The sequence below is a fragment of the Bradysia coprophila genome, assembly GCF_014529535.1.
Source record: "Bradysia coprophila strain Holo2 chromosome IV unlocalized genomic scaffold, BU_Bcop_v1 contig_81, whole genome shotgun sequence".
Taxonomy (NCBI): domain Eukaryota; kingdom Metazoa; phylum Arthropoda; class Insecta; order Diptera; family Sciaridae; genus Bradysia; species Bradysia coprophila.
In genome coordinates this window covers 4320099-4343630 of record NW_023503375.1, presented here as the reverse complement: position 1 = coordinate 4343630, position 23532 = coordinate 4320099, and the positions used below count along the sequence as shown (strand labels likewise).

At 35.2% G+C, this 23532-nt stretch overlaps 1 protein-coding gene and 2 long non-coding RNA genes across 5 annotated transcripts in view; 2 read left to right on the top strand and 1 right to left on the bottom strand.

Moving 5' to 3' along the window:
• Positions 1–23468, bottom strand: part of LOC119072237 (NPC intracellular cholesterol transporter 1) — a 34372-nt gene extending 10904 nt beyond the window's left edge. For 2 of the 3 annotated variants that reach the window (XM_037177412.1, XM_037177411.1), the window contains exons 1-7: positions 23107–23468; positions 9844–10053; positions 8428–8581; positions 1466–1545; positions 1184–1405; positions 927–1119; positions 280–414 (exon numbers count right to left, since the gene is read on the bottom strand). In XM_037177412.1, coding sequence (XP_037033307.1) covers positions 280–414; positions 927–1119; positions 1184–1405; positions 1466–1545; positions 8428–8581; positions 9844–10053; positions 23107–23199 — 1087 coding nt within the window. In that variant the 5' untranslated portion in view covers positions 23200–23468. The remainder of the gene's footprint in view (positions 1–279; positions 415–926; positions 1120–1183; positions 1406–1465; positions 1546–8427; positions 8582–9843; positions 10054–23106) is intronic. The other variant, XM_037177413.1, reaches the window with a different exon arrangement.
• Positions 6192–13752, top strand: LOC119072293. The gene is made up of 3 exons (XR_005086832.1): positions 6192–6455; positions 7917–7921; positions 13665–13752. It is a non-coding gene; the product is annotated as an uncharacterized LOC119072293 (long non-coding RNA).
• Positions 18366–21976, top strand: LOC119072290. The gene is made up of 3 exons (XR_005086829.1): positions 18366–18571; positions 20522–20525; positions 21967–21976. It is a non-coding gene; the product is annotated as an uncharacterized LOC119072290 (long non-coding RNA).
• Positions 23469–23532: the final 64 nt, after the last annotated feature.

The window sequence follows — 23532 nt, the reverse complement described above, 5'->3', positions numbered from 1 at the left end:
GGTTGAAGCTGCTACACGCACGCGTGTGGTAGTAGTAAAACCGTATAAAGACGTACAAACAGTTTTGATTGTTTGTGTGGATCAGCTAAAAAACAGCTGAAACAAATTCATGCCGAAATTTCACTGTCTCCGACTGTAATAACAAAAAAATGAAATTGTCAAGACAAACACAAACGAAGCAATGTTGGCTTTGCATTTCGATTTTTACACAGAAAATGAAAATTGTTTTTGTGAATTTTCTTTTCTTTGTTTTTGAGGTTTTTTTTTGGTCACACATACTCGATCTGTTTGATTGTAACGGGGAATCTTCACGATCGGCATTCGAAGAAGTACCACTTGATCGTCTAGATGCTAATCGCCTTCCTACATTTGCACTTCGTACTCTAGCTGCGTCGCCTTGCACCAATTCTTCTTCTACAAAGTTTTGGGTTTAAGAAAAAATTGTCAAAATAAAACAACGAAAAACAAAAACAAAAAATGGAAAAATGGTTTGGTTTTGAAGTGTTGGCAGTCGTCTCGTCCGCATTATTATTTTTCAAGTTACAACAAACGAAAAGTAAGCATTTTGTAGATGTATACAGACAGAGAAAATAATGATCGATTTGCCTTTGCGGCTACTGCAGTTTGTCTTGTAAATTAAAGAAGCAAAAGAAAAAATTGAAAATTGTGTAAATATTCAACACTTCTATGCTATACAGCGGCTTTCTTGTAATGTTTTCCAAAAAGATAAGAAATGAAAATTATTTTACAAGAAACGAAAGAACGAATGACCGAAAACCGTGAAATTCAACACATTCCATGGCTCGTCGTAACTTTCATTTCAAACACACACTCGTCGGTTAGAGAGTGTAATGTAAACCAAATTCACGAATCCATAACACTTTCCATCTTATTACACCAATTAAATGTACATTGGATGCACCTACCTATCGATCTCTTCGACGGAAATACACATACTCCAAGCAAAAATAGTGCCGAGCCGACCAAGAACACAATTAACATAATAATCGCATAACCATCCAGTCCGCCAATGGAAAATGGTTTTGGAGCTGGTGGCGCTGGTGGTGGTTTCGGACACGATGCTTCACAATCCACGCAAGAGCAGGCTGGAGTTTTTGCCTGCAGAGAAAATGAATGAAATTTTGTTCCGACGTCTACTTTACCAACACTTTTGTTCTCTTACATCCAAGGCTTCACTGCAAGGAGTCACCTTCGGATCAAGCGGAATGAATCCATTCACCGGTTGACTGTCATTTTGTGTCACATAGGTAATTTGGAACGGGACGTACGGGTTGTTTTCAGCATCACCCATATATTTAAACCATTTTGCGGGACTGCAACGCGATGCACCCCATTCGCCACACATCAAGTCTAACGCTAATTGACCTGTAGATGGAACCGATACCTGGAAACGAATATTGGATGTTTAGGCAACGACATGTTATACGGATCGTTTAATCGTTACCTGACTGCAGGATGAAAATGTTCCATCAAGATATTTCTCGGTTACGTGGAAATCAACGGCCGTTACATACTCCTTTTTATCTGGAATTGAAATGAAATCAATTTAAATATGGAAATAATGCAGTACACAGGAAAGGACGATCAAATTTCAGTCTAAGTTTACTTCAGCTGGTTCACACATACGAACAAAACTTGTTATGAGTGTTTATACGTATGTAACACTACAAGCATAGTGGTAGTAGTAGAATCGTGTAAACAAGTATAGCCAGTTTTGTTGGTATGAGTGAGTCAGCTGAAGTAAATTTCGAGTGAAATTTGATTGCCTTTTCCTGGAAGTATTTTAAAAAAAGAAAGAAAAATTGTTTAAGCATTTGAAATGGACGACGGTTCAAAAGTTAATTGTTCTACGGAAAATACGTTTGTCAAAACAGATGCATCGTCATGTTGTTTTCATTTGCTCTAAATATAACCGCAGTCATTGATTACGTTCTTTCAGAGAGATGAATCATTTCAAGTGAATCTGAATAAATAAACAACAAACCAAAATGAGCATCGGTCATTGGTCGAAATTACGTTAAAATGTAAAAATTCTATTGACATAGAGTGTTTGTTTGTTTGATCTGCTCGCGGGTAGTAAATAATGTACGCCGACAGAGGGGTAAGTGACTTTGTAGAATCGTGTCACATCGTCCAATAAATAGAGAGATTACCGAACTCACAATCATTGCTCACAGTTTCATACAAAATCATTTCACATTTGAAGTCGCCCACCCCTCAACTCACAATAACGAAGCTTCAGTTAGTAAATGGAGGTAATTTATTCTAACTAAGGTTATATAAGAGGAGGTCATGCTGATAGCTGGGGCAGTTGTTGAAAAAAATTTACTTAACTTTACTGTTCATACAAAAATGAAGCGCAATTTCGTTTCAGTTGAAAATTCGTTCTGAAATACAGTTAGCGTAATCGATAGCTGCCATGATTTTTTTTCGATACGACCCGAGTGATAAAATGGCGATCGAAGTAACCTTCTCATATAAGACCTTGGTAAGAACGACGTATTTATTAGATGACCATTTCATGTTACAAATTAGTTTGATGACATTTCGTTAGGGGAATCAATAGTCTAACTATGCAACTGAGTCTCTGCCTAGGAAATTTTTTGAAGTCTATTTGTACTGAATGTGATTAGACATAACACATACAGTGAGTGCATGTTGAGTAAATAAATCTTTGTTTATGAATACCATATGAATTATGATAAATATACTCGGTCGTGCATCTTATATTAATATTTGCTTATTTTTGTGTATTATATGTACCACAAAGGGACATTAAACTGAATGTTTTAAATGGAAATTTTAGAACAAAAATATTTCGTGTCTGCGCCAAATTTCTGTGTATTCGACGTGACATTTTCCTTTCATCAATTGAGAGACTTGATGCAAATGTTACAATTTGACCTGTAAGAGTCGATTTAAAGCCAGGGCGTTCAATTTGGAATTTTAATTTATAAATTCGGGTGAAAGTGACGTAAGTCCTACTTACACAAAATAACTGATATCGCTTAGGGTGACGCATTCTGCGCTTGTACGGAAAAGTTTTATTGACTCAAAAAATTGTAACTAAGACAAGAGAGAAAGTCGTGTTTTTCTCACCTCAGCTGAAACTTGGGGAGGACTTTGCCGAGAAAAATGTGATTTTGTCCTCGGGAAAAAAGTAGACAATTTCATTTTCTTGGGTAACTCGCTACGCTCTGGCCATAAACAACACACTCAAAATGAAATTTCCAACAACAAAAAACTATTTATTTTAAATAAGTTTTTTTTCGCACTCTAAACTTACACTATTACCTCTGTGAATAATCTTTCTCATACGACATTATATAGGGAGGCAAGAAACAGCTCATTTCCATCACAGAATTTCGTAAAAGCATAATACGATGTGGCCGTGGATTAAGTAAGTGCTACGTGACCCAAAAGCTTTTCAACTGAAAACTTTCTTTTTGAACTCAGTCTAGTTTTCAGTTCAAAATCCAAACAGCTCCGGAAAATTTTAATTACAATTGGCAGATGTGCATTCACGATGAAAGTTATGAATTATTAAATGACCTTTCCAACATTTCGATGCCAAATCCTCGATTAAATTGGTATAAATTACACTCCGGATGAATTGTAAAAATCACCAGCAGAATTTGCGTCTCAATATATTATCGATCTGTTCAAATGAAAGTTGATTGTTGGAATGCGGAGTGGAAGAGATATATAGTCTATTTTGGACGGAATGACAAAATGCAGACATCTATAGAAACGGAAAATAATCTGTGGAACTACCGTTCAATAACAACTCATTTCAATCGAATTTTAATAAATTAAAACTCGATTATTTGAAAGCAGATTGGTGGCTCCGAATCATCTCCGTCATAATTAAAATAGAACAGCAACCATCGCAATTAAAACACAAATAGTACGAAGAACGCAAGTGCAAATACGAAATTTATAGAAAAGAGGTTTCGAAAGAGCTTGTTAATATTCCAAAGAATGAAAAAAACAATTTAGTTTTTCGTCACGATTGTAGTCATCCTTATAATGTCAGTTCATAAAAAATAAGCGTAAAACCTACAAAATAAAAACATTTTTTTTCCTTCAATGTCACGCATATCATACGGTTTATATACTATCCAAACACATTCCAATTATAATTTCTGCGTCAGCATTTTTGCACATTTTTCTATGCATACATTATACACACAACGCGATTTTTCTAATATTTCTATATCTTTCGTCACAAAAAAAAATCTAAATCTTTATTGAGGATGTGGAGTGTTCTAATTAGGAGAGAATTCATCGCTGCAGCTGTCAAAAGATTTTCATTCATAAACTGTTGCTCTACTTTACAAATTTTTGAATGCTGCCCCCGGTTGAGTGACAATTTTTACTATTGTATACGAAACTCCTCACACAGGACTGTACTTATTGAAATAGAATGGTTATTGGAGTTAAAGAAGCTGTACACTTTTGGATACGTTAGACTTTCCTGACTCACGTTTAGAACCACTTTTGTCTGTAGTCACCACTCAAATGCGTGAGAAGATTTGTTGATGCTCTCTAGGGCTGCTAGGAATCTCGCGCCACGTCATTCACAATAATTGACAAAATGACACATTTCGTGTAAGGAAAACGTCACTTTGTGGGTTATTGTGAATGACGTGGCCCGAAATTACTCAACACCCTCTGTTGACAGTTCAGATGAGAAAATGTTTATTATATCAGCTCCTGTTCATCCTAAACTTTCCTAGTAAATTTCGCCCTCAAAATTGTCATTATTTTACTTTCGGTTCCCATAACAAGCATATGAAAAACTTGACATGTCACGCGAAAGTGAACGGTCCTTGTGACGTAAATGACTATTTCTCTTTGCAACTGTCACTTTTTTGTTTTGGTTTTGAAGAATTCTGTAACAATTTGATGTGTTTGTTTCGTGGATAAAAACAACTCAATAGCACAGTGTGCAAGTCGAGACTTCACATTGAATTACTGAATTGCTAGTTGTGGGTTCGAAATCCAACACATATGATTCTATTCATCAGATTGTTGTCCACTATAAAAACTTTTGATTGAGTCGGTGCGATTTGCGTCTCGATAATGTCTCTCCAGCATTACAAAATTGTATGTCTCGTTTGTAAAATGTCATTCAGTCAACTGGGCGAAAGCCTGTGACGATTTTGCGCCTGATTTTTTTTATTTAAACTGTTACTTAAGGAACGCACGGACGAAAAATTATGTGTTCTATGTGTTCAATACCTATATACAGGGTTATTTACCTCCCCTCAATAGGCCACGTTTAGTTGACAATAAACAGTCGAATGACATTTCTAGTGAGAAAGGTTGAGCACTTTCTCTGCAGTGTAGAGAAAATAGAACTTTTCTGACTTGAACTGTCACTTTGTTTATGTTTTCAAGATGAATTGATGCATCGCTTTGTGGTAGGTTTACCATAGAACTGGCCATGGGCAAGAAAGTTTGGTGTTGAGTTGAAATTACATTTCCACTATAATTCGCTAGACATTTTCGTGAGCAGATCGGTATAGTGTTCGAAAGAGCACTGTACCGAGTACCGCTGTCGCCATGGCTTGATTTTAAATGGTATTTTTGAACTGCATATTAATGCAAAACGTCGAAAGACATATTTAATTTTCTCGCAGATCGAGACAGTGGTCGAAACGTCTTATCAATGAATTGGTGATTGTTTGGTGGTTCTTGAAGAAAAACGGTAGATCACATCTCACACATATGAAAAAACGTTGTGTTCACCTCTGGTAGAAAATAGGAAACTCGGTGAACAAATAACTATTATTTGAAACTAATTTTCAATGCCCGCCATTAACCGAGTTATTACGAATATTGCAGATAAAAACGGATAAAAAGCACCTCAATCTAGCAATATTACAACTTATTTTGGACACTAGGGTTCCCAAAGTTCATCACACTTGTGACTTGTAGCTAAATCACTAAGTTTAAGGTTCTGAGAATCGCACAAATTTGATTCGTTCAATTTCCCTTAACAAAACAATCCAGATAACGAACACGAAACGGCCAATCTCTTCAAAATGAATAATTACTTTTTCCATGTAATTTGTTCAGGTAAGTTGGTATCATTGCAACAACAATATTGCTCAATGATTCAACAACTTGTGCGGCAGGTATAGATGTAATATATTCACAGTTTAGCTTCATATATTTCAACGTAAGGTACAATCATCATAATTTTCTTCAGAAACCAGTTTATCGCAATTCTGAAACTACTAATTAATACCTCATATTACGTTTACCGATTGAATACAATTTCACAATGGCAAAATAAAAATCATTATCAATCGTAAAGTTAACGATTGCTGATAAAATGTGCAGGTGTTTGATTACGCTGACTTTGGGAAAACTTCATGGCATCTCGTCAAAGTCAAAAAGAGATATGTTTACTTTGTCATAGCTTGGTATGTATCGATAAAATGCGTAAACACACCCGAACTGTGGTTTTTTGTTTCGCTTGAAACCTTATAAGTTAGAAATGTGACTCATGTCGTTTCATTTTTTTTTATATAATCGGATGACTTAATCAACACTCTGATTGTTAGTCTAAGGTATAATTTCCACTCGTTCAATTGGCGTTTCAACAAACAATATTCTGATGATTCTGCTGAAATTAGCAAACTGAACAAAAAAATCTTCTCTGAATAGATAACAGCATTGACAGCATTGAATATATGAATTTTAGTTCAATAAATAAATCAGGCAATCACTTATTCATAGGCTTTGTTTTTGAATGTTCTGTTTAATTCAGTTTAGTTGAATTTGATATTTTAATTCAAGATAACGAAAAACTCGCTCAAAATAGTCGGAAAGGAAGTTTAAAAAAAGAAACAAAGAAAATCGTTAGGTCAGTGCCTGAACATCACAGATTAAAGAAGATAACTTATCAATCGAAAATTTATTCAGTTTACTACGGACGTTTCGAATCAATTTATTAAAAATTAAAAATAAATGTTTGCAGCCGTAGCGCACGTAGCAACTAAATTTAACATAGAATTGAATAAGGTCAAAATCGACCAACGAAACCGATTTATAGCCTCAACAGAGTCGGATTACATGTATCCAATATCTTCACTCGGTAGAACTCACAGTTGTAATTTCTGATTGCGAAACAGTCATAATACAGCTAGGAAAATAGAATATTTTTTCTAGGGTTGTCTCACTCTACAACAGTATCACCTTTCGCAAACAGAGGTAAATAATCACTCTAAATAAAAAAATTGATTTAGCTAGTGTCAGGCTATCTAATGGAGCACCTAATTCTCAGGTCAATTTAGGGAAGGATAAATCAATTGGCTTCTCGTGCAACACTAAATCGTTAAAACTCAATTTGTAGAAGGAAGTCACTCATTTTCAGCACGCTTTGAACAATTGTTATTTGTTTACTAAGGGAGAAAATAGGAAATTCCTACAATATCTGGAACTCTCTGAGGTGAACACATAATTTTACATGCTCCATACGTCGAAAGCCGTATTTTTCATGTTTCAAGCACTATTTTCGATGCCCTCAGCATGTCAAATTCATTACGTAATTCGAGACATAAATGAAAAGTCTCGTTTCGCGTATTAATTGACCTCGGCTACGCCTCGGAGCAACAAAATTCACACGAAAACTCATTTCATCTTTTTATCCCTTGTTATGTAAAACATAAAGTGGCAGTTCAAATAAGAAAAAATGTCATTCGATCGTCAACAAAACGCAATCTGCCTATTGAGGGAAGAGAATAACCACGCATGAAAAAACAATTTGCCTTTGTCGTAACAACTAATTCAAGAATGCAAATTTAAAGTTTTCACAACGTGGGGTAGAAAATAGTCATTTTCTACCCTCCACTGAAACTTCGGAAGGCTTTGATGTGAAAAAGGTTGAGTTTACCTCTGGGAAAAATTTAGAAATTGTGGCCCTCATTATGCTATGCCCGAAATGCAATTTCTAACTACTTCTCCCTCGTTGAGCAAATAACTATTTCTGTGAAAGTGTAAGTAGTAGAGATCATGTATTTGCACCCGGGTGCAAATAGTCACTTCGTATTAATTACATGCATGGTCATGACACATCGTGACAACAAATTCACAAGTAAAAAAATCGTGTTTTATGATAAAGGTGATAATTTGATTAGATCAATTGCGATTTGAATTGTTCACATGGGTCGCAAATTGGTAGTTGGTACAAACAAAATGTTTACGTTGGTGTAGATCATGTGACCTGATTTTCTTTTCTTTTTCGTAAAGTGAGTTCCAATATAACAAAAATTAAACTCAAAAACAGAGAATACACTTTGCTTTACCCTGCGGGTCCAGCTTAAAAATGTCTTTGTTAGACGATAGATCACAGTATAGTTCGTATCAAACAAAATCAGTTTGTCTTTAACTTACCTGGAGTTGCCTCCGTCTGCGTAACGCTTAAGAAATTCGATTGATTTGATGCACAAGTAAATTCACATAAATGCTTCACTAAATTCGATAAACATGACGGACAGCGTTTCAGAAAATTGGCCGCCAATTTAACATTCGAATTTAAAACCTCAATCTGAAAGAGTAACAATAAAAGAAAAAAAGTCATTCCAATATTCGTTTTAATAGAATTAAGTGACTCTAAATCTCGCATGATAAAATTGATTTATTAATGAAACGAGAGCCCGCAGAAATTGATGTCGTAGTGTCAATTGTAAACTAATCGTTGGAAATAATGGGGGTAGACCATTATGGTTCGTAAAGTTTGTAAGTAAGTCAATTATTGACATTTCTCCCGTACATTAAATGTCAAAAGTTTACAAAATTGACTTACTTGTTCACCTTAAGAAAACACGATTATAAATTTATCAGAGTTTGAAAGTCATCGATGTTTCCAGTCAATATAATGATTCCCAGCCCAGTGTATCAATGAAAGTGTAAAACAGGTATGGTCTATTGTCCGCCCGGATGACATAAAAAGTTGATTTTTGTACTTAAACGCACTCATTTTCATATTATTTTGACATAAAATGTGAGTGCGTTTAAGACGAATTCGCCGATCGACCATACCTATTCCAATGAAAGTGTAAAACAGGTATGGTCTATTGTCCACCCGGAAGACATAAAAATTTGATTTTCGTACTTAAACGCCCTCACTTTCATATTATTTTGACATAAAATGTGAGTGCGTTTAAGACTAATTCGCCGATCGACCATAATTGTTCTAGGTTTTCATTGCAGTGTATGATATTTTGGCGTCAAACTTGAATTCTCAAAGACATTTTCAAATTTTCCGCCAAAATATCGTAACCTGGAAACACTTAATTAACTGATAGCATCGATGACTTTTAAAATTCTTAGAAATCTCAAATATGTTCAGAACTTAAGAAACCCACTGTAGCTACAAACTTTATGAACCACAATGGTCTACCCCTAATAAAATCAGTGAAACGCTGAATCACTGAATAAATATGGTATGTACCAGCACAATTTCGAATCATGAGAACAAACGGTAGGGAGAATGCATTGTCCTTCTCCTTTTTATTGGGATTTTTTGTGGGGTGAATTTATCAGACACACAAAAAAATTTCAATAAATAAATGAATGATACACGAGAGAGACGAGAAACAGCAGTGATTAATAAAGAAATTACAAAGTTATAAAGTTAGCAATTTATGAATAATGTGATGACCTATTGCTTAATTGGCGATATTTAATTGACCTAAGACCCGACAAGATATCACACTGAATTAGTAAAATTTGTCTGATTCGAACATTGTATTGTTGCAGTGATTTTAGGTAAATAAGTAAACATTAGGCCATTGCATGTAATCTTACCTGTTCATTATCACAACACAAATTGTTATTATGTTCGTCCAACAGATGTGGACACCATGTTGATAATAACTTCTTTCCTTCATCATTTACTGGTTTCGCTGTTCCATTGTACGTACAGTACAATTTATGGTTAAGATCTGTTACTTTACACACACCGTACCAAACACAATTCCCATTGGACGGTTGACTCTCAGCTTGGTTTAATGTTTGCTGGAAATAGATAAAAGGAAACGAAACTGTAAATTCTATTCAAAACTTAAAAATTCTTTAAATTTCAATCAAGGTGCAGTATTAACAGTATTTCTGAAATGGTCAAGTTCATGTCAAAACCACCTATACTAGACATCGAACCCTCTTAGCCCGGAGGCCGAACAACCACGAATTCTCTCACTGCAAAACATTGGGATGCGGTCAACGAGTATAGACTTTCAAAATACGATATGAAACGGATGACAATACAGCTTAGGATTATAGCTATCTGTCATTCCGGTCTTGCCCTCCCAACAAGATCGATTGACACTCAAGGTTGACAAAAAGGGACGACATGGCTTCAGTTGTAAGAAAATTGCAGCACGATTAGCTCGTCACGCTGAGTTAAATGTGCTCATAAAAAAAGCGCTGGCATGATAAATTAGAATAATCCAACAATTTGAAATAAGAAGCGTCTCGAAAGAAAAGTACATCGTATTGGTTTCTCGCAACGCGCTTCCAAGCTTATCTTGAGCTACCTCGAAAGCCGACAAACTGACATGACGATTGGACACACAACTAGCAACTTCATACGGATTCTTGTTGGGGTCGCTCAAGGATCTATAATAATCGGTCCGCTGCTGTTTATTATATATATAGACGACATTCTGCATCTTGACTTCCTCGGCAAAATAATGCTATATGCGGACGACACCGTTTTGTACTACGCAGCAGATTCCCCGGCAGAATTAGAGTAAATGATGCAACGAGACGTCAAAATGCTTCACAAATGGCTCAATAGGAATGTACTGACATTAAACACTGGTAAAACATGTTACATGACATTTGGACGACTGAGTAGACTGCCTCTCAATAAAACGATCGAAGATAAAGTCATTCAACGGGTTCGTTCCTACAGATTTTTTACTGAATAAGCGATAGTTCCTCCAACACATTTTACTAGGTCCCACCTTATGGGTGGGTCGAATCACTTGACTGATGAACTTATCGAAAGGCGTTGAAACATTATTTTATTCTATTTTCAAAACTACAATCTCTAAATGACGCCCAACCGCTCTAAAATGAGTTGAAAACGACTGTAAAAAGGAACAATAAAACCGAAGGCATAGGTTAGGAGAAGAAGGATCCCTGTTGCAGGTTATAATCAATCGGAATATCGCCTCATCTAGAAGGTAAACTTTCTTTTAGGAATGACTCTGAGATCATTTTCGTGCCGTTAAAAAACCGTAATTACTTGGGAATTACTTCCAGATCATTAGGTCGACAGATTGACCATTTGCGAACATGACCTCACGAATTTTCTTCCTCGTCGATTGAAACCAGATATCTGAAAATCGGTTCAAAATTACTCAAGTTATCGTGCGTTACAGATTTCCGTTTTTTCCATTTTTTTTTTGCTTGCATACATTTCACAAAATCGATTCACAGTGAACGTAATGAACGTACTACGTAATTTCTGACGGTCAAGGTAATTCATGCGTTATTTGACGCGCGAATTAACGTCGTGGATGCGTTCCCTAAACGTGGAAACATTTTTGCAACGCGTGAAATTATTTGGTTATTAAAGTAATCCCGAGCAACGCCGGGTACTCCACTAGTTGTTCGTAAAATTCGATGAGACGAAATCGAATTAAAATAACGCTAAATTGATCTCGTTTGCTGTTGGTATTTCTAATTATGAAATGATACGTCATCCATCGACTGTACATCGAAAAATATGGCGTGCGTGCTTGAACTTAATTTTCAAAGTTAAAAATTCCATATCTTTCATCGACGACACGACGACCATTGAAAAATAAAAAATTATTTTTTTTTTGTAGAAATGCAAATTCAATTTAATAATATGAACTGAAAATGAGCAAAATATTATTTCGCTTAATATGCAGACGAGCTTTTGGCTGTACGTGTGGCGAATTGGAGTAATTCACAACTGCAAAAACACCATTAAAAATATTTCATTGATTTTTGGTGGAAGTCTACAATATGTTTTGTAATTGCTAGCTCTTACACTTATATTTAAAGGCCACACATTGAAAAAACTGTAATGTGTTGTTTACATGAATGTCGTCCTTCGGTATACGCTTAGCCAACATGGCATTGTTCGGAGTTTTAAGGAATACTAATCGAATTTTTGAATGTTCGTCAATTTCGGTTGAGCAAATCCAATCGAATGGTCATTTTCACACAAAAGTTGCTTGCGTAATCCTATTAATACTTTTGAAAACAAAAACGAAATAGTCGAATGTATCGGAACTAAGAAAATGTTACGTCGAAAGCAGTAAGGCAAACGTTTTATTTGTAAGGGACATTCGTAAATGCACTCAGTTATAGATCAAGTCCAAGGTTATTCGAAAGGTCACAAATCATCCACAGAGAACAGCAATGATAAGTTGGCAGGTGTACACCAACCAGCTTTGTGGTAGCTTAACCACATGTCTCGCATGTGACTGCACTGCATGGCTAGTGATGATGCAGAGTGAAAGTTTACTTTCATTTAGCTTATGTATCACCACTTGTGGTTAGTTGTTTCCTAATGCGGCAGAAGCAACGCCAATTGTTGTCATTTATCTGGTTTTCAGTGTTACGTGCTGTCTAATCATGTAAGGCACATTAAGTACGTCGTTCTAAATTCACAAATTGGTGAATTGCCTCATAGCACCGGACTCAAGCATTTTGAAAGAAGAGTATGGAGTATGTGACGACAATGAAAACAGAAGCAATAACATTGCCATTATCTAGGACTGTCTCAGCTCACAGAGTCGTAAGCTTTATTTTGTTAGACGTTTTTACCTTTGGTTCACGACAAGTGATTTTTTACAATAATATTTACTGCAAACAATCACATATATGGGCAAATATTAGTTGCTAAAAGATTGGTAAATCGTGATTCATTGTTCGTGATTTGTTAATGGAAAATTTTCAATTGAAAAACATTGAATTTGAGTTTAAAACCACTTCATACTACTTCCCAACAATTAAAACTTTTCTTCTGTTGCTGCTAATTTTACATTGTTCCCGTCACCCAATATTAAGGAAGGAATCACAACCTTGCAGGGCCTATTTGAATGAATTTAATTCTTCTTACAAATTCGTTAAATTCATAAATTAAATAATTTTAAGGAATTTTTAAGAACTAAATTCCTTAAAATAGCTCCTGTCGCTCTTCAAGGTGAGAGTGAGAGAAAAAAAAACTATTGACGCCACAAAATTATTTATAAAGTCTCATTATATGTCCTGTATGTCAATCAAGATACATTGTGGCGACATAGTTCTATTAGATTCTACATCCAGCCAGCATCGATGAGTATTTCAATTTCAAGTAATCAATTATGAACTAGATTCGATGAAAGTAGCGAGCTGTAACTGTTACATACCAGTAAAAATAGATTTGTTATGCAAGCTTAAAAGTTGATACTTCTAGTGATTAGTGCTCATTAAGTATACATCCGAATCGTCATTTCCGCTCAGAGCTTTTGGCCATCAAATTTATTTCCAAAATCATACAATATTCATGGAATAATTATAAGATCCATCTGTTGTTTGTGCACTTAGCAAATTAATTTGGAATTCAATTAATTATTTGTTAATGCGACTACATTTCAAACAGATAGAAAAAAGGGTTTCAATTTAATTGTTGATGGCATGTCATTGGAATAAGTGAAGTTGTGGTAGCGCTAATCGTTGTCCTAGTTTTATACAGGGTAAGCGTAACTTTTTCAATTTTTTCTTCGTGGAACAAGAAGCGATGTAATATCATGATTTTCAAAGCCACAAACAGTGATGTAAGGTCCACTTTACCGCAAGCTGGCATGTAGTAGTAGGTTACAATGGATGCTGCGAAAGTAATTGACATTTATATCAAGTAACGATCTTGTGATAAAAGCAACTTTTGAGCCATGTTTTTGACAAGTGTACAGTTGTTATATCCGAGCCGAAGGCGAGGTACACAACAACACTTGTCGGAAAACAGTTTCCGAAGTGAAGTTTGTTTTTATCACAAAGTTGTTCCTAAACTAATGAAGTCCGTAACAGCATCCAATATATTCTGGTTTACAACCTGCAGCATGCGAAAGTTGATTGTTGATTTGCACATAGGAAAATGAAAGTAATATGCAGTAAGCAGTAGCTTCAAAGGGTGTTAAGGCAGATCTTTATTATTACGAGCCAATGTAATCAATGATGGCATTTCTTCATGTAGTCTTTGTCACCGTCACCGGTTTTGAAAGGGTTTTGATTTGTGTTTTTTACACGTTGTCATACGTGCTGCTGTCACCTATACGCGTAGTAAACACATACTAGGTGAGCCAACCTTAATCTATACTCAAATTTTGACCAACGCCGCGCTGTTTTTATCAGAAATATTATTAACACAGGGAACAGATTGATGTGACAAGAGTTTTGAAGGTTTGACTACATTCGGTTTTATCAACTAACCTCAGCCATTTCTTTTAGTTAAATAAAAAATTGAAGAACCAAATACAAATCATTAATACAAATACCTCTTTCGAATCTATTATTCAAAGCATCATTTATGCTCCTAATTAAAATAAATTTTATTCCCATAAATATTTAACACATCACATCTAATCAATACCATTAAATGATTATTGACATCACGAGTCAATAGTGTCACACTCATATTTAACAACTTCTCTTTGTCCGTCATTATCTACAACTATAATAGCGCGTTGAAGGAAAGTGATATTACAATATGTACGGATAGCCTAGTATAGTCAATATCGGGGCGGATAAGTAGACTTTGAATAATTAACTGAAAACAATATCGTTTGAATCTATTTTAAGTTTTGTGAAATATTGAATGATACGACAGAATTTATTGATTTTGAATTGATTGACATCGCCTTTTATGACAAAATAATATAGCGTGATACACGATCAACGATAACGAAACGATAACGATTCACAAAATGTTTGTTCAATAATAAAATCAATAAAATCAACGTGAAGTTGTCACTCTCAGTGACCCCATTTTCAATAAGATGAACATCGCGAGAGTATGACAAATTCTCCGAAGTTTTGAAGGACTGCAGAATAAAAAAAAAATCGCGAAAAAATCGACGCCTCATGAAAGAGGAAAATAAGAAACAAAATATGTTGACATTCAATACCAATACCAATATTGACGAATAATATTACAAGAACCCTGCGTTGTACGGATGTGATTTATACAATTTGCCACAATTTCACCAATGCACAAATGTATCGTTTCCTCCGTACGTCGATTTTAAATTCAATTTTCTGATTTTCTTGTTATTAAAGGAAGAGACTATTGGTACCGGGTGCCAATAGTCTCTTTATAATACTGTGACTATTGGCACCTGGTGCCATTAGCCACAGTATTAATAAAGAGACTATTGGCACCTGGTACCATTAGCCACAGTATTAATAAAGAGACTATTGGCACCTGGTGCCATTAGCCACAGTATTAATAAAGAGACTATTGGCACCTGGTGCCATTAGCCACAGTATTAATAAAGAGACTATTGGCACCCGGTGCCGATAGCATATTCGATTATTCAAAGAAAAGATCTTATTATCAGATAGTCAGATCTCATAACAACTGGGCCCATAACCTGTAGATATTTGCAGGAAGAATACATTTTTGAATTTGTCGATTGTCGAACAAGAAATTTAGATGTTTATAGATTAAGGAATTTGTTCATGTAGTGTCCGTTTGACAAGTGGATCACTACCAGTGGGTTTTGATTTTTGTTTTTTTGCACGTTGCCACACGTGCTGTTCTTCTATCTAGGTCCTGGTTTTGAGGCCACTTTTGTTGGAAGTAACGGAGTTATCTTGCAAATCTTATTATTTTAGTCTTCAGCTTAGTAGTTTGTTCATTCCATTTAACTCTTTCATTCAATAGATTAAGATTGGCTCGCCCAGTATGTGTTTACTAACTCCGTTACTTCCAACAAAAGTGGCCTCAAAACCAGGGCCTATTTTTGGAATTTTTTTTTGGATTTTTTTTACAAAATTTCCAAAAAATTGCCAAAAATTTCCTAATTTTTTTTTCATCATTTCGAACTGTTTTGCCAACTCCTGAACTCAGCCTTGCGTTTTAGCTGACTCTCAATTATTTTGTTTGATTCTTGACACTACCAGCTTTCAAATTAAGTCGAGCCGGCTAAAACACAAGGCTGAGCTCAGGAGTTGCCAAAACAGTTCGAAATGATTGAAAAATTCGGTTTTTGGACGCAGCTTTTGGAAATTTTCGGCAATTTTTTGGAAATTTTGGAAAAAATTTCCAAAAAAGGGCCCAAAACCAAAACTTTGAAGAAAATCTTCTTTGAAAGCAAAAATCGAGAAGCATGACCTAAGAAATGTGGTTTATGTACTCCAGTAAATCGTTAGAAACTCACGACGTCAATTTGTGGTCAACACGAGTGCTATCTATGTGTACCAGTACCTAGTAATAGCAGTATCATTCAGACTATGCAATCGATGTCATCATAGTGTTGTAAACTCTAGTCGGCGTGTTAATTTTTCAGAGACAACAGATGTATCGCCATACAGTCATGAAAAGTGCCATTGTGTTTTCAATCTCTTATTTGTTTAGTCCGCTTTGTTCTACTCATTCATATTTATCTTGCGACTAATATACACATGCTGATACAGCTGACTAATTAAAATAAGAGATTGATTACACTGCGTCACTCTTATGCATTCATGACTGGTATTCTTGACTATCACTACTTTTTCATCAGTTAGAGCATACATGTTACTTTAAATGAGAGAACACTTAGGTCAGCTAATCGTTTAAATTTGTGGTGAATGTCGGTGAAACAGCTGTTTTAAATCAAAGTAATAAAATTTCAGATTTTTTAATGAACAACAGAACAAAATTGAACAAAAAGCAATATAAACTTGAAAATGTTCTAATGAATAAAATTACGCGCATCTATTTAACGATATAAACTTACAAACACAAGCGATCCGTTCTGCTTTATACTGAACGTGTATTCGAGAAATTCGCTTTAACGATTACATGATAAGTGGGCAGAGACTCATTGTACAGTATAGTGATAAGTTTGTTATAAAAATAGAGGAAACACAAACGTGCTAACAATAACACAAACAGAATTCAATATTTTATATAAAAAATTTATGGGAAATTTGCAGATTTGCAATTGAAAATTTATTAGCAGTGACCGACCATTTTGAATTGTTAGGGCGACAAGCTGTGTCAGAAAAAGTGTCGGTTCGCTCGCTTTACATTTTTCGACTTTTTATGGATAGAACCGTGTGAAGGCCAGTTAACGTAAAGCCGGCTGTGACGGGCGGTTGGCTGGAACAATAAAGAAAGAGTGGGCCATCGGGCTGGATTCCATAAAATGTAAATTAACCATAGTTTATTTTGATCGAAAATTAGAACCAAACTCAGGCCCAAACACGTTGGCTTTAATATTTCCAGTGACATATCCACACAAACTCTTGTCTTGATCGATGGATTTCAGACGCTTGTAGCCCTCACTTACATACACAAAGAACTATATTCGATTATTCATTGAGTTGTGAGTTTTTAAAGAGGAAATCGTCATTTTTGTCTGACGAGCAATTCGAAATTCCATTCAAAAGTCAAGTGTAAATTACTCACCAGATGATTAGAAGTAACAACGACAACGGACAACGACAATTTCGTTATCTTGAGTAGATCTTTACGCAGAATTGTTTTTATGAGTGGGCTTGTAAGATCATTTACATTGTATGAAGGAAAATCTTTTTGATAAAATGAACCATAAAATGCTTAAAACGAAGCAGAAATTGTCAATAACAAAAAAATGTTTTTTCATGCTTGTAACTCAACCAATACCAATGAATACTACATGGCTCGCTACATGTCGTCTGCATGGTATGCACATTGATCGATGTTGATAATATTTTTTGTCGCAAGACATTATGACCTGCATACCTAATATTAGTATTTTCCATCATTGACTCTGCTGGAATGCGTAACCCAAACAAAAAATTTATTGCGAAAGACTTCCGTTTCAGTTCACTTTCATCGATGTAACTATGTTGGAAAAAAATTGTCTCTAAGTAATCGGTATAATCGGTATTTTGTGTCTGTAATCATTACGTAGGGAACATTCCGTGTCTCAGATTAGGAATAATTTGGTGAAGTAGCATTTTCATCGTTTTAAAGTAAAAAATCGCACTTTTGTATTTAATCGTCGATATCGTCAGGAACGACATTATCGTTCAAAAAACCATGTCGACGGTTATATCGTTTTTCGAACGAACATATCGTTTTAAAGACAAAGACAACATCGTCTAACTGACTGAATGGTATTACTAAAGAACAATTGTACATGTACACAAAGAGACGTTATCGGTACTAAATCCAAGACGCAACCTAATAACCGATTCAATCAGATGTCATTATTATGGACAACAACCTGATGAAGCGGATTATTTGTGTTGCGGTTGAGTTTCGAACCCACAACTGGCAATTCAATAATTCAATGTGAAGTCTAGACACTGCGCTATTGAGTTTGTTTTCTGGGTGATAATATCGTTTCAAATTTAGTTTTTTAAAAACAATCTAGACAATATTATCCATGAAGAAATGTCGCCTCTCCATTCAATCGGTGGTTTCTCTTATCTCGTATGCTATTTTAAATGGAAAACGAGACAAATCCGACCTAGAAGAACAGCTTAGATACGAAGGAGGGATTTTCACATGTGCAAAACGGTGGGACATTTCTTCGGATAAAGTACATTTCACACTGCACATTTATAATTCATTGCCTATAAGCCTGAAAAGCAACAACATCACCCGCAATCGATATGTCTGTTCGCACATAAAATGATTTACACATATCAACCTTACAATGCAATGACAATTTGTAAGTTTCAAACATTGTACGCTTCCACTTATTGTACACGAGTGTACATGTCGTTGCGGATAGCACATAAATAATAAGTAAATCGATAACGATGGACAAATAAACCTGGTTTCAGAGGATCTACATGTATATAATATGGCATTCATGCGAACGCAAGTCAAACGAGCCAATAACACGCTTATTAAGGTCACGGAAACTAAAAATCACTTTCGGGTAGGTTCAATTAGCAGACGTTTCGGAAATTAGTTTGAATTGATTTTTACGTTTGAGAATGGGAATATGTTTTCTGGCGTTTCAATAAGTATTTATTGCACGCAAAATGTGTTACTCACATGAGGTTAGGTTTAGCATTTTTGATTTTGATTAGTTCTACAGTCAGAGGCAGCGAAATTTCTGCATGAATTTGCTTCAGCTGTTTTTCAGCTGATTCACACAAACAGTCAAAACTGTTTATACGGTTGAAGGTGCCACAGGCACGCGCGTGGTAGTGGTAAAACCGTATAAGGACGTTTAAACAGGATCACTACCTGACTGTATCAAAAAAACAAGACGCCGGTGGAGAACAGTGGAAATTTATTGAAGATACTTCAAACCAATCCAAGGTCACAATTGGTCGATGGAAAATGTTCTCCTTTAAAAACTGACGTAAAATCGGAACACAGTGGAGAAATCGCGAGAAGTGAAGAAACCTCTTTCGAGAAATACTTCCAGTTCAACTTCAAAGAAAGTCACGGATCTCCGACACACGATAGGATGATCTTTAAGTACGTTTGAAATGCCGTGCACGGTAAGAAATGCCATCCACGTACATCTCAGTTCTTTTGTGGTTAATTTCATACAAGTGAACGAATGAACGAAACATTTAACGAAACTAAAGTGAGGTTACGTTTGAAAGTACAGTTTCTTGAAGATGATCTGTAGACAAAATATTGTTCCTAACTTATGCCAGAAAGCTTGTCAGCGAACTCACCATCCCACTACTTCGATATCATCCATGTACGAACTCAATTTCAAGTATTTTCGTTACAATGTCAATGTCTTGTTAACAAGCGTTACAGACGTTTTCTGTGTTTAACGTTTCTACATCGATTTTGACCAATGTAGATTGAGTAAATATGTTACCTACTCGCCCGTTCCAAGAATTCTGTAATTGAGTCACACGCATAAGGTTCGTCTAATCTTATCGGAAAATTCCGTTCAACACAAAAAAAATCAAGAAATTTCAAAGTTGTCCTAATTTTAAATTTATTGGTTGCTGCTTGCAGATCGATGAACTTATAAGTGTTCATAACTTGTATTTAAATGAAAAACCTTTCCATATTTTTAACGTTTTGTTGTAGAGAAGCCACAAAATGTATAGTCAATCGTTTTGTTGGGTGAACTTTTTGTTTTTTTAAATAAAACTTCTCTGGTTGTTTTTTTCGGATTTCCGATTCTCAATATATTTGAACATATTGGAAATTATGTCTGTCCGATAATAGACTTGTTGACAAAGGTATCCATTTTTTTAGTTTGATAATTGACTATTTATAATGCTTGCTGTCCTATTTTAAGTAAATAAATGTTTTGAAACCCCATCGTAGTCAGTATTGCTTTAGTTAAGTTAAGGTCACAGTCTTTGAAGTTGATTTATTTTATTGTCAATTTATATCTCTGAAGTTTCGAAAATAAACCTCACCCCACCTGTAGGAGGTAACTTTGTCTCCAGGTAATCTACATTATCTGCCGCAGCTGTATTTTTTGTATGGGGCGCTACAGCTGTGACAGCTATTGTAGATTACCTGGAGACAAAGTTACCTGCAACAGCTGAGTTTTTCGAAACTTTTTTGTCAGTGTGTACTTCGGAAAAGGCATTGCGGAGAGTAAAATCGCGTGTGCAAATAATGTTTTCTTTCCTGTATCCACTAAAATTTGACAAAATTTCCCGGTAATTATATTGGGATTTCTCGGTAAAAATGTTGGGATTCATTCTCATTCTTATTGACGCAACATATTTAAGTAATAGTAGATTATTCTCCTCTGGCCACATGTTTATTTAGACACTTGGAGAGTTATTGTATGAGCCGAAGGCGAATGTTCTAACCCCAAGTGTCTAAATAAACATTTGGACAGAGGTGAATACGCTATTTAATCTACCGACGGCGAAATAATAGCACTTTTTCACTGCTATTATTTCACCTAGGTAGATAAATCCTTTTAAGGGTTCCTGAGCACATATGGCATCTTTCATCTAAATTGTTCGATAATACTGACAAACCATGTTTTTCTTCAAAGCTTCAAAAAGATGGTAGCAGAGCGAGTTTGTGAATAGAGCTTTACGGATCAATGAAAATGTATCAAAAATAGCACGAGCGGAGAGGGTGAAAAAAATGGATTAGTAAATGTCCAGACGTTTGAATTCTATTCCTTTAAAATGGCGAGAGTGTAGGGGAAATGAAGAAAATGAATTAAAGATTTTTTAAGTGTGAAATCACGAGAGAAGCGAGTAAGAATTTTCGTTTGGTCACTTTTACAGTTCAATGACTAGGCTTCTTTTGTATTTTCCTACAAAAGTTCTCGTTTGGGTTCCCTCGCCTGTTATCATCTAATCATTTTAATGCCTGTTCGTTTTCCACTCATTTTGTTATTTTTACGATTTTCTAGTTTTTCAATCAATTCTCAATCTAAATTGCAAGGACCAATTTTCCGATTTTTGGTAATTTAATGATTTCTGGTCATTTCCCAATTTCTTTGTCATTTCCCCTTCTCCGGGCATCCTGTTTTTCGTCAAAAAAAAATCTCGCTATCCTGGATGCTATGGATTCACAATTTTTGCACACGCGAGTGAAAAATCCTTCTCTTCCAAAATTTTCAACTTGTCTCTTTCGCAGTTTATAAAATGGACACACAAGTTTCAATAATTTCCAAACCATCCGTCATAGTTTCTGAACTTATTCCTAATCCGACCGGAAATCAGAGCCAATTTTCGAAAATTTGTTTTCTGGAATTTTTTTAGGAGTTTTAAAAATTTTATTCTTAAAAATTGACTCTGCCGGGAATAGAGAAAAAGGTTGTCATGAGAAGTCCATATGACATGAATTGTTTTACCAACGGCATTTTTCAATATTGCAACAGAAATCTCAACTAATATCAACATCAACCGAAATCAATTTCTCGTTCTCAAAAAATGTGATCCGATTGGATTAGCTCGCAAAAAATCTGTTCCGACAAATACATCCATATTGTTACACTATGGCCATGAACTTTGATCGAAAAAAAAGTAAACGAAGACTTTCACAGGCTTTCCAGTGATGCGTCATTTGTGCATTCCGTTTCCTGATGAAACACGAGAAACAAATAGCACATTTTCACATAATAGCCTAACCAACTATAGCGGTCTATATATCCTTTGTTCGCGTAAGATTGACTTAATGGCCAATCAAAAACATTCAACATTAGTCATCAATATTGTCGTCATACAAGTCATGTTTTTCCACTGACTGTTTTGTAAATAAATAGAATTGATAAGAAAATGTTTTGTCGGATGGAGTAATTTATCGACCACTATTTATAATCAAATGAATCCGAGTTTTAGAAGGCGAAAATATCGTGTGACATCACACAACAGGATTGGTGTGGTACAATTCGTGTTTATCAATTGCATAAATCGATTTTATTTCATTAAAATCTCTAACATATTTCTGACATATTTTCGTGATAATTTAATGGCCAGTCGTTTTGGATTTAAAAAAAATATAAAATGAGAAAACGTCTGCAACGTACGAGGTAATCAATTCTTTATTTTAAGCGAAAAAAAGACGTACGAGGTCATAATATGCGGACAATCTAAGAGAAAAAAATACTTTCTCGAGCGAGGCATTCTTCTCGACAATTTTCTATTATTGACCACCGAAAAATATGATTAATTTCAGCACAATAAATTGCCCGTAAAATCGATGTATAGTCGTTGAAAGGGAGCTTGACTAACAAAATAGAATTATCACCTTGAACTAGAGCGCAACACACTGCAAAACGGAATGCAAACACTACGGAAAACTATATGACTGACGTCGTAGAAATTTTTATTACAGAAAGATGGTCTCCTTCTATTCATTTTATTTCGATAAATTAGCCAGCAAACAAATGCAGCAAACTTTTGTAGAACTTAACTAACATCCGTAGATAAGATAAAACAAAGTCTTACCTGGGTAAAACTCGACTGACAACACATAATTAATAAAAATATTTGTAACAAATTCCATGATGGCAGCCGATTCGTACAACTTAGGTGTGCCATTGTAGTATTGTGATGTCTTACGACTTGTCGCCGATAAAACACTAATTTATGTTGAGTTTCGCTTTTAGAAACCACATTCACATACTTGACGCATTTTTTTATTCGTTGGAACACTGCATAACTCTACACCATTATTTAGATGAACTTGGATAATAAACTCCCTAAAGATAATAAAGACGACACACACCGCGATTTCTTTAACTAATGTGTACCGAACGAATTTTACGAAAGAACTGAATAGAAAATTGAATGAAAAAACGAATTGGAGTGACATCTATTTAGTTTTGACATTTTGAATTAATTGAGTCGTTTAATGTCGTGTTGAATAGAATT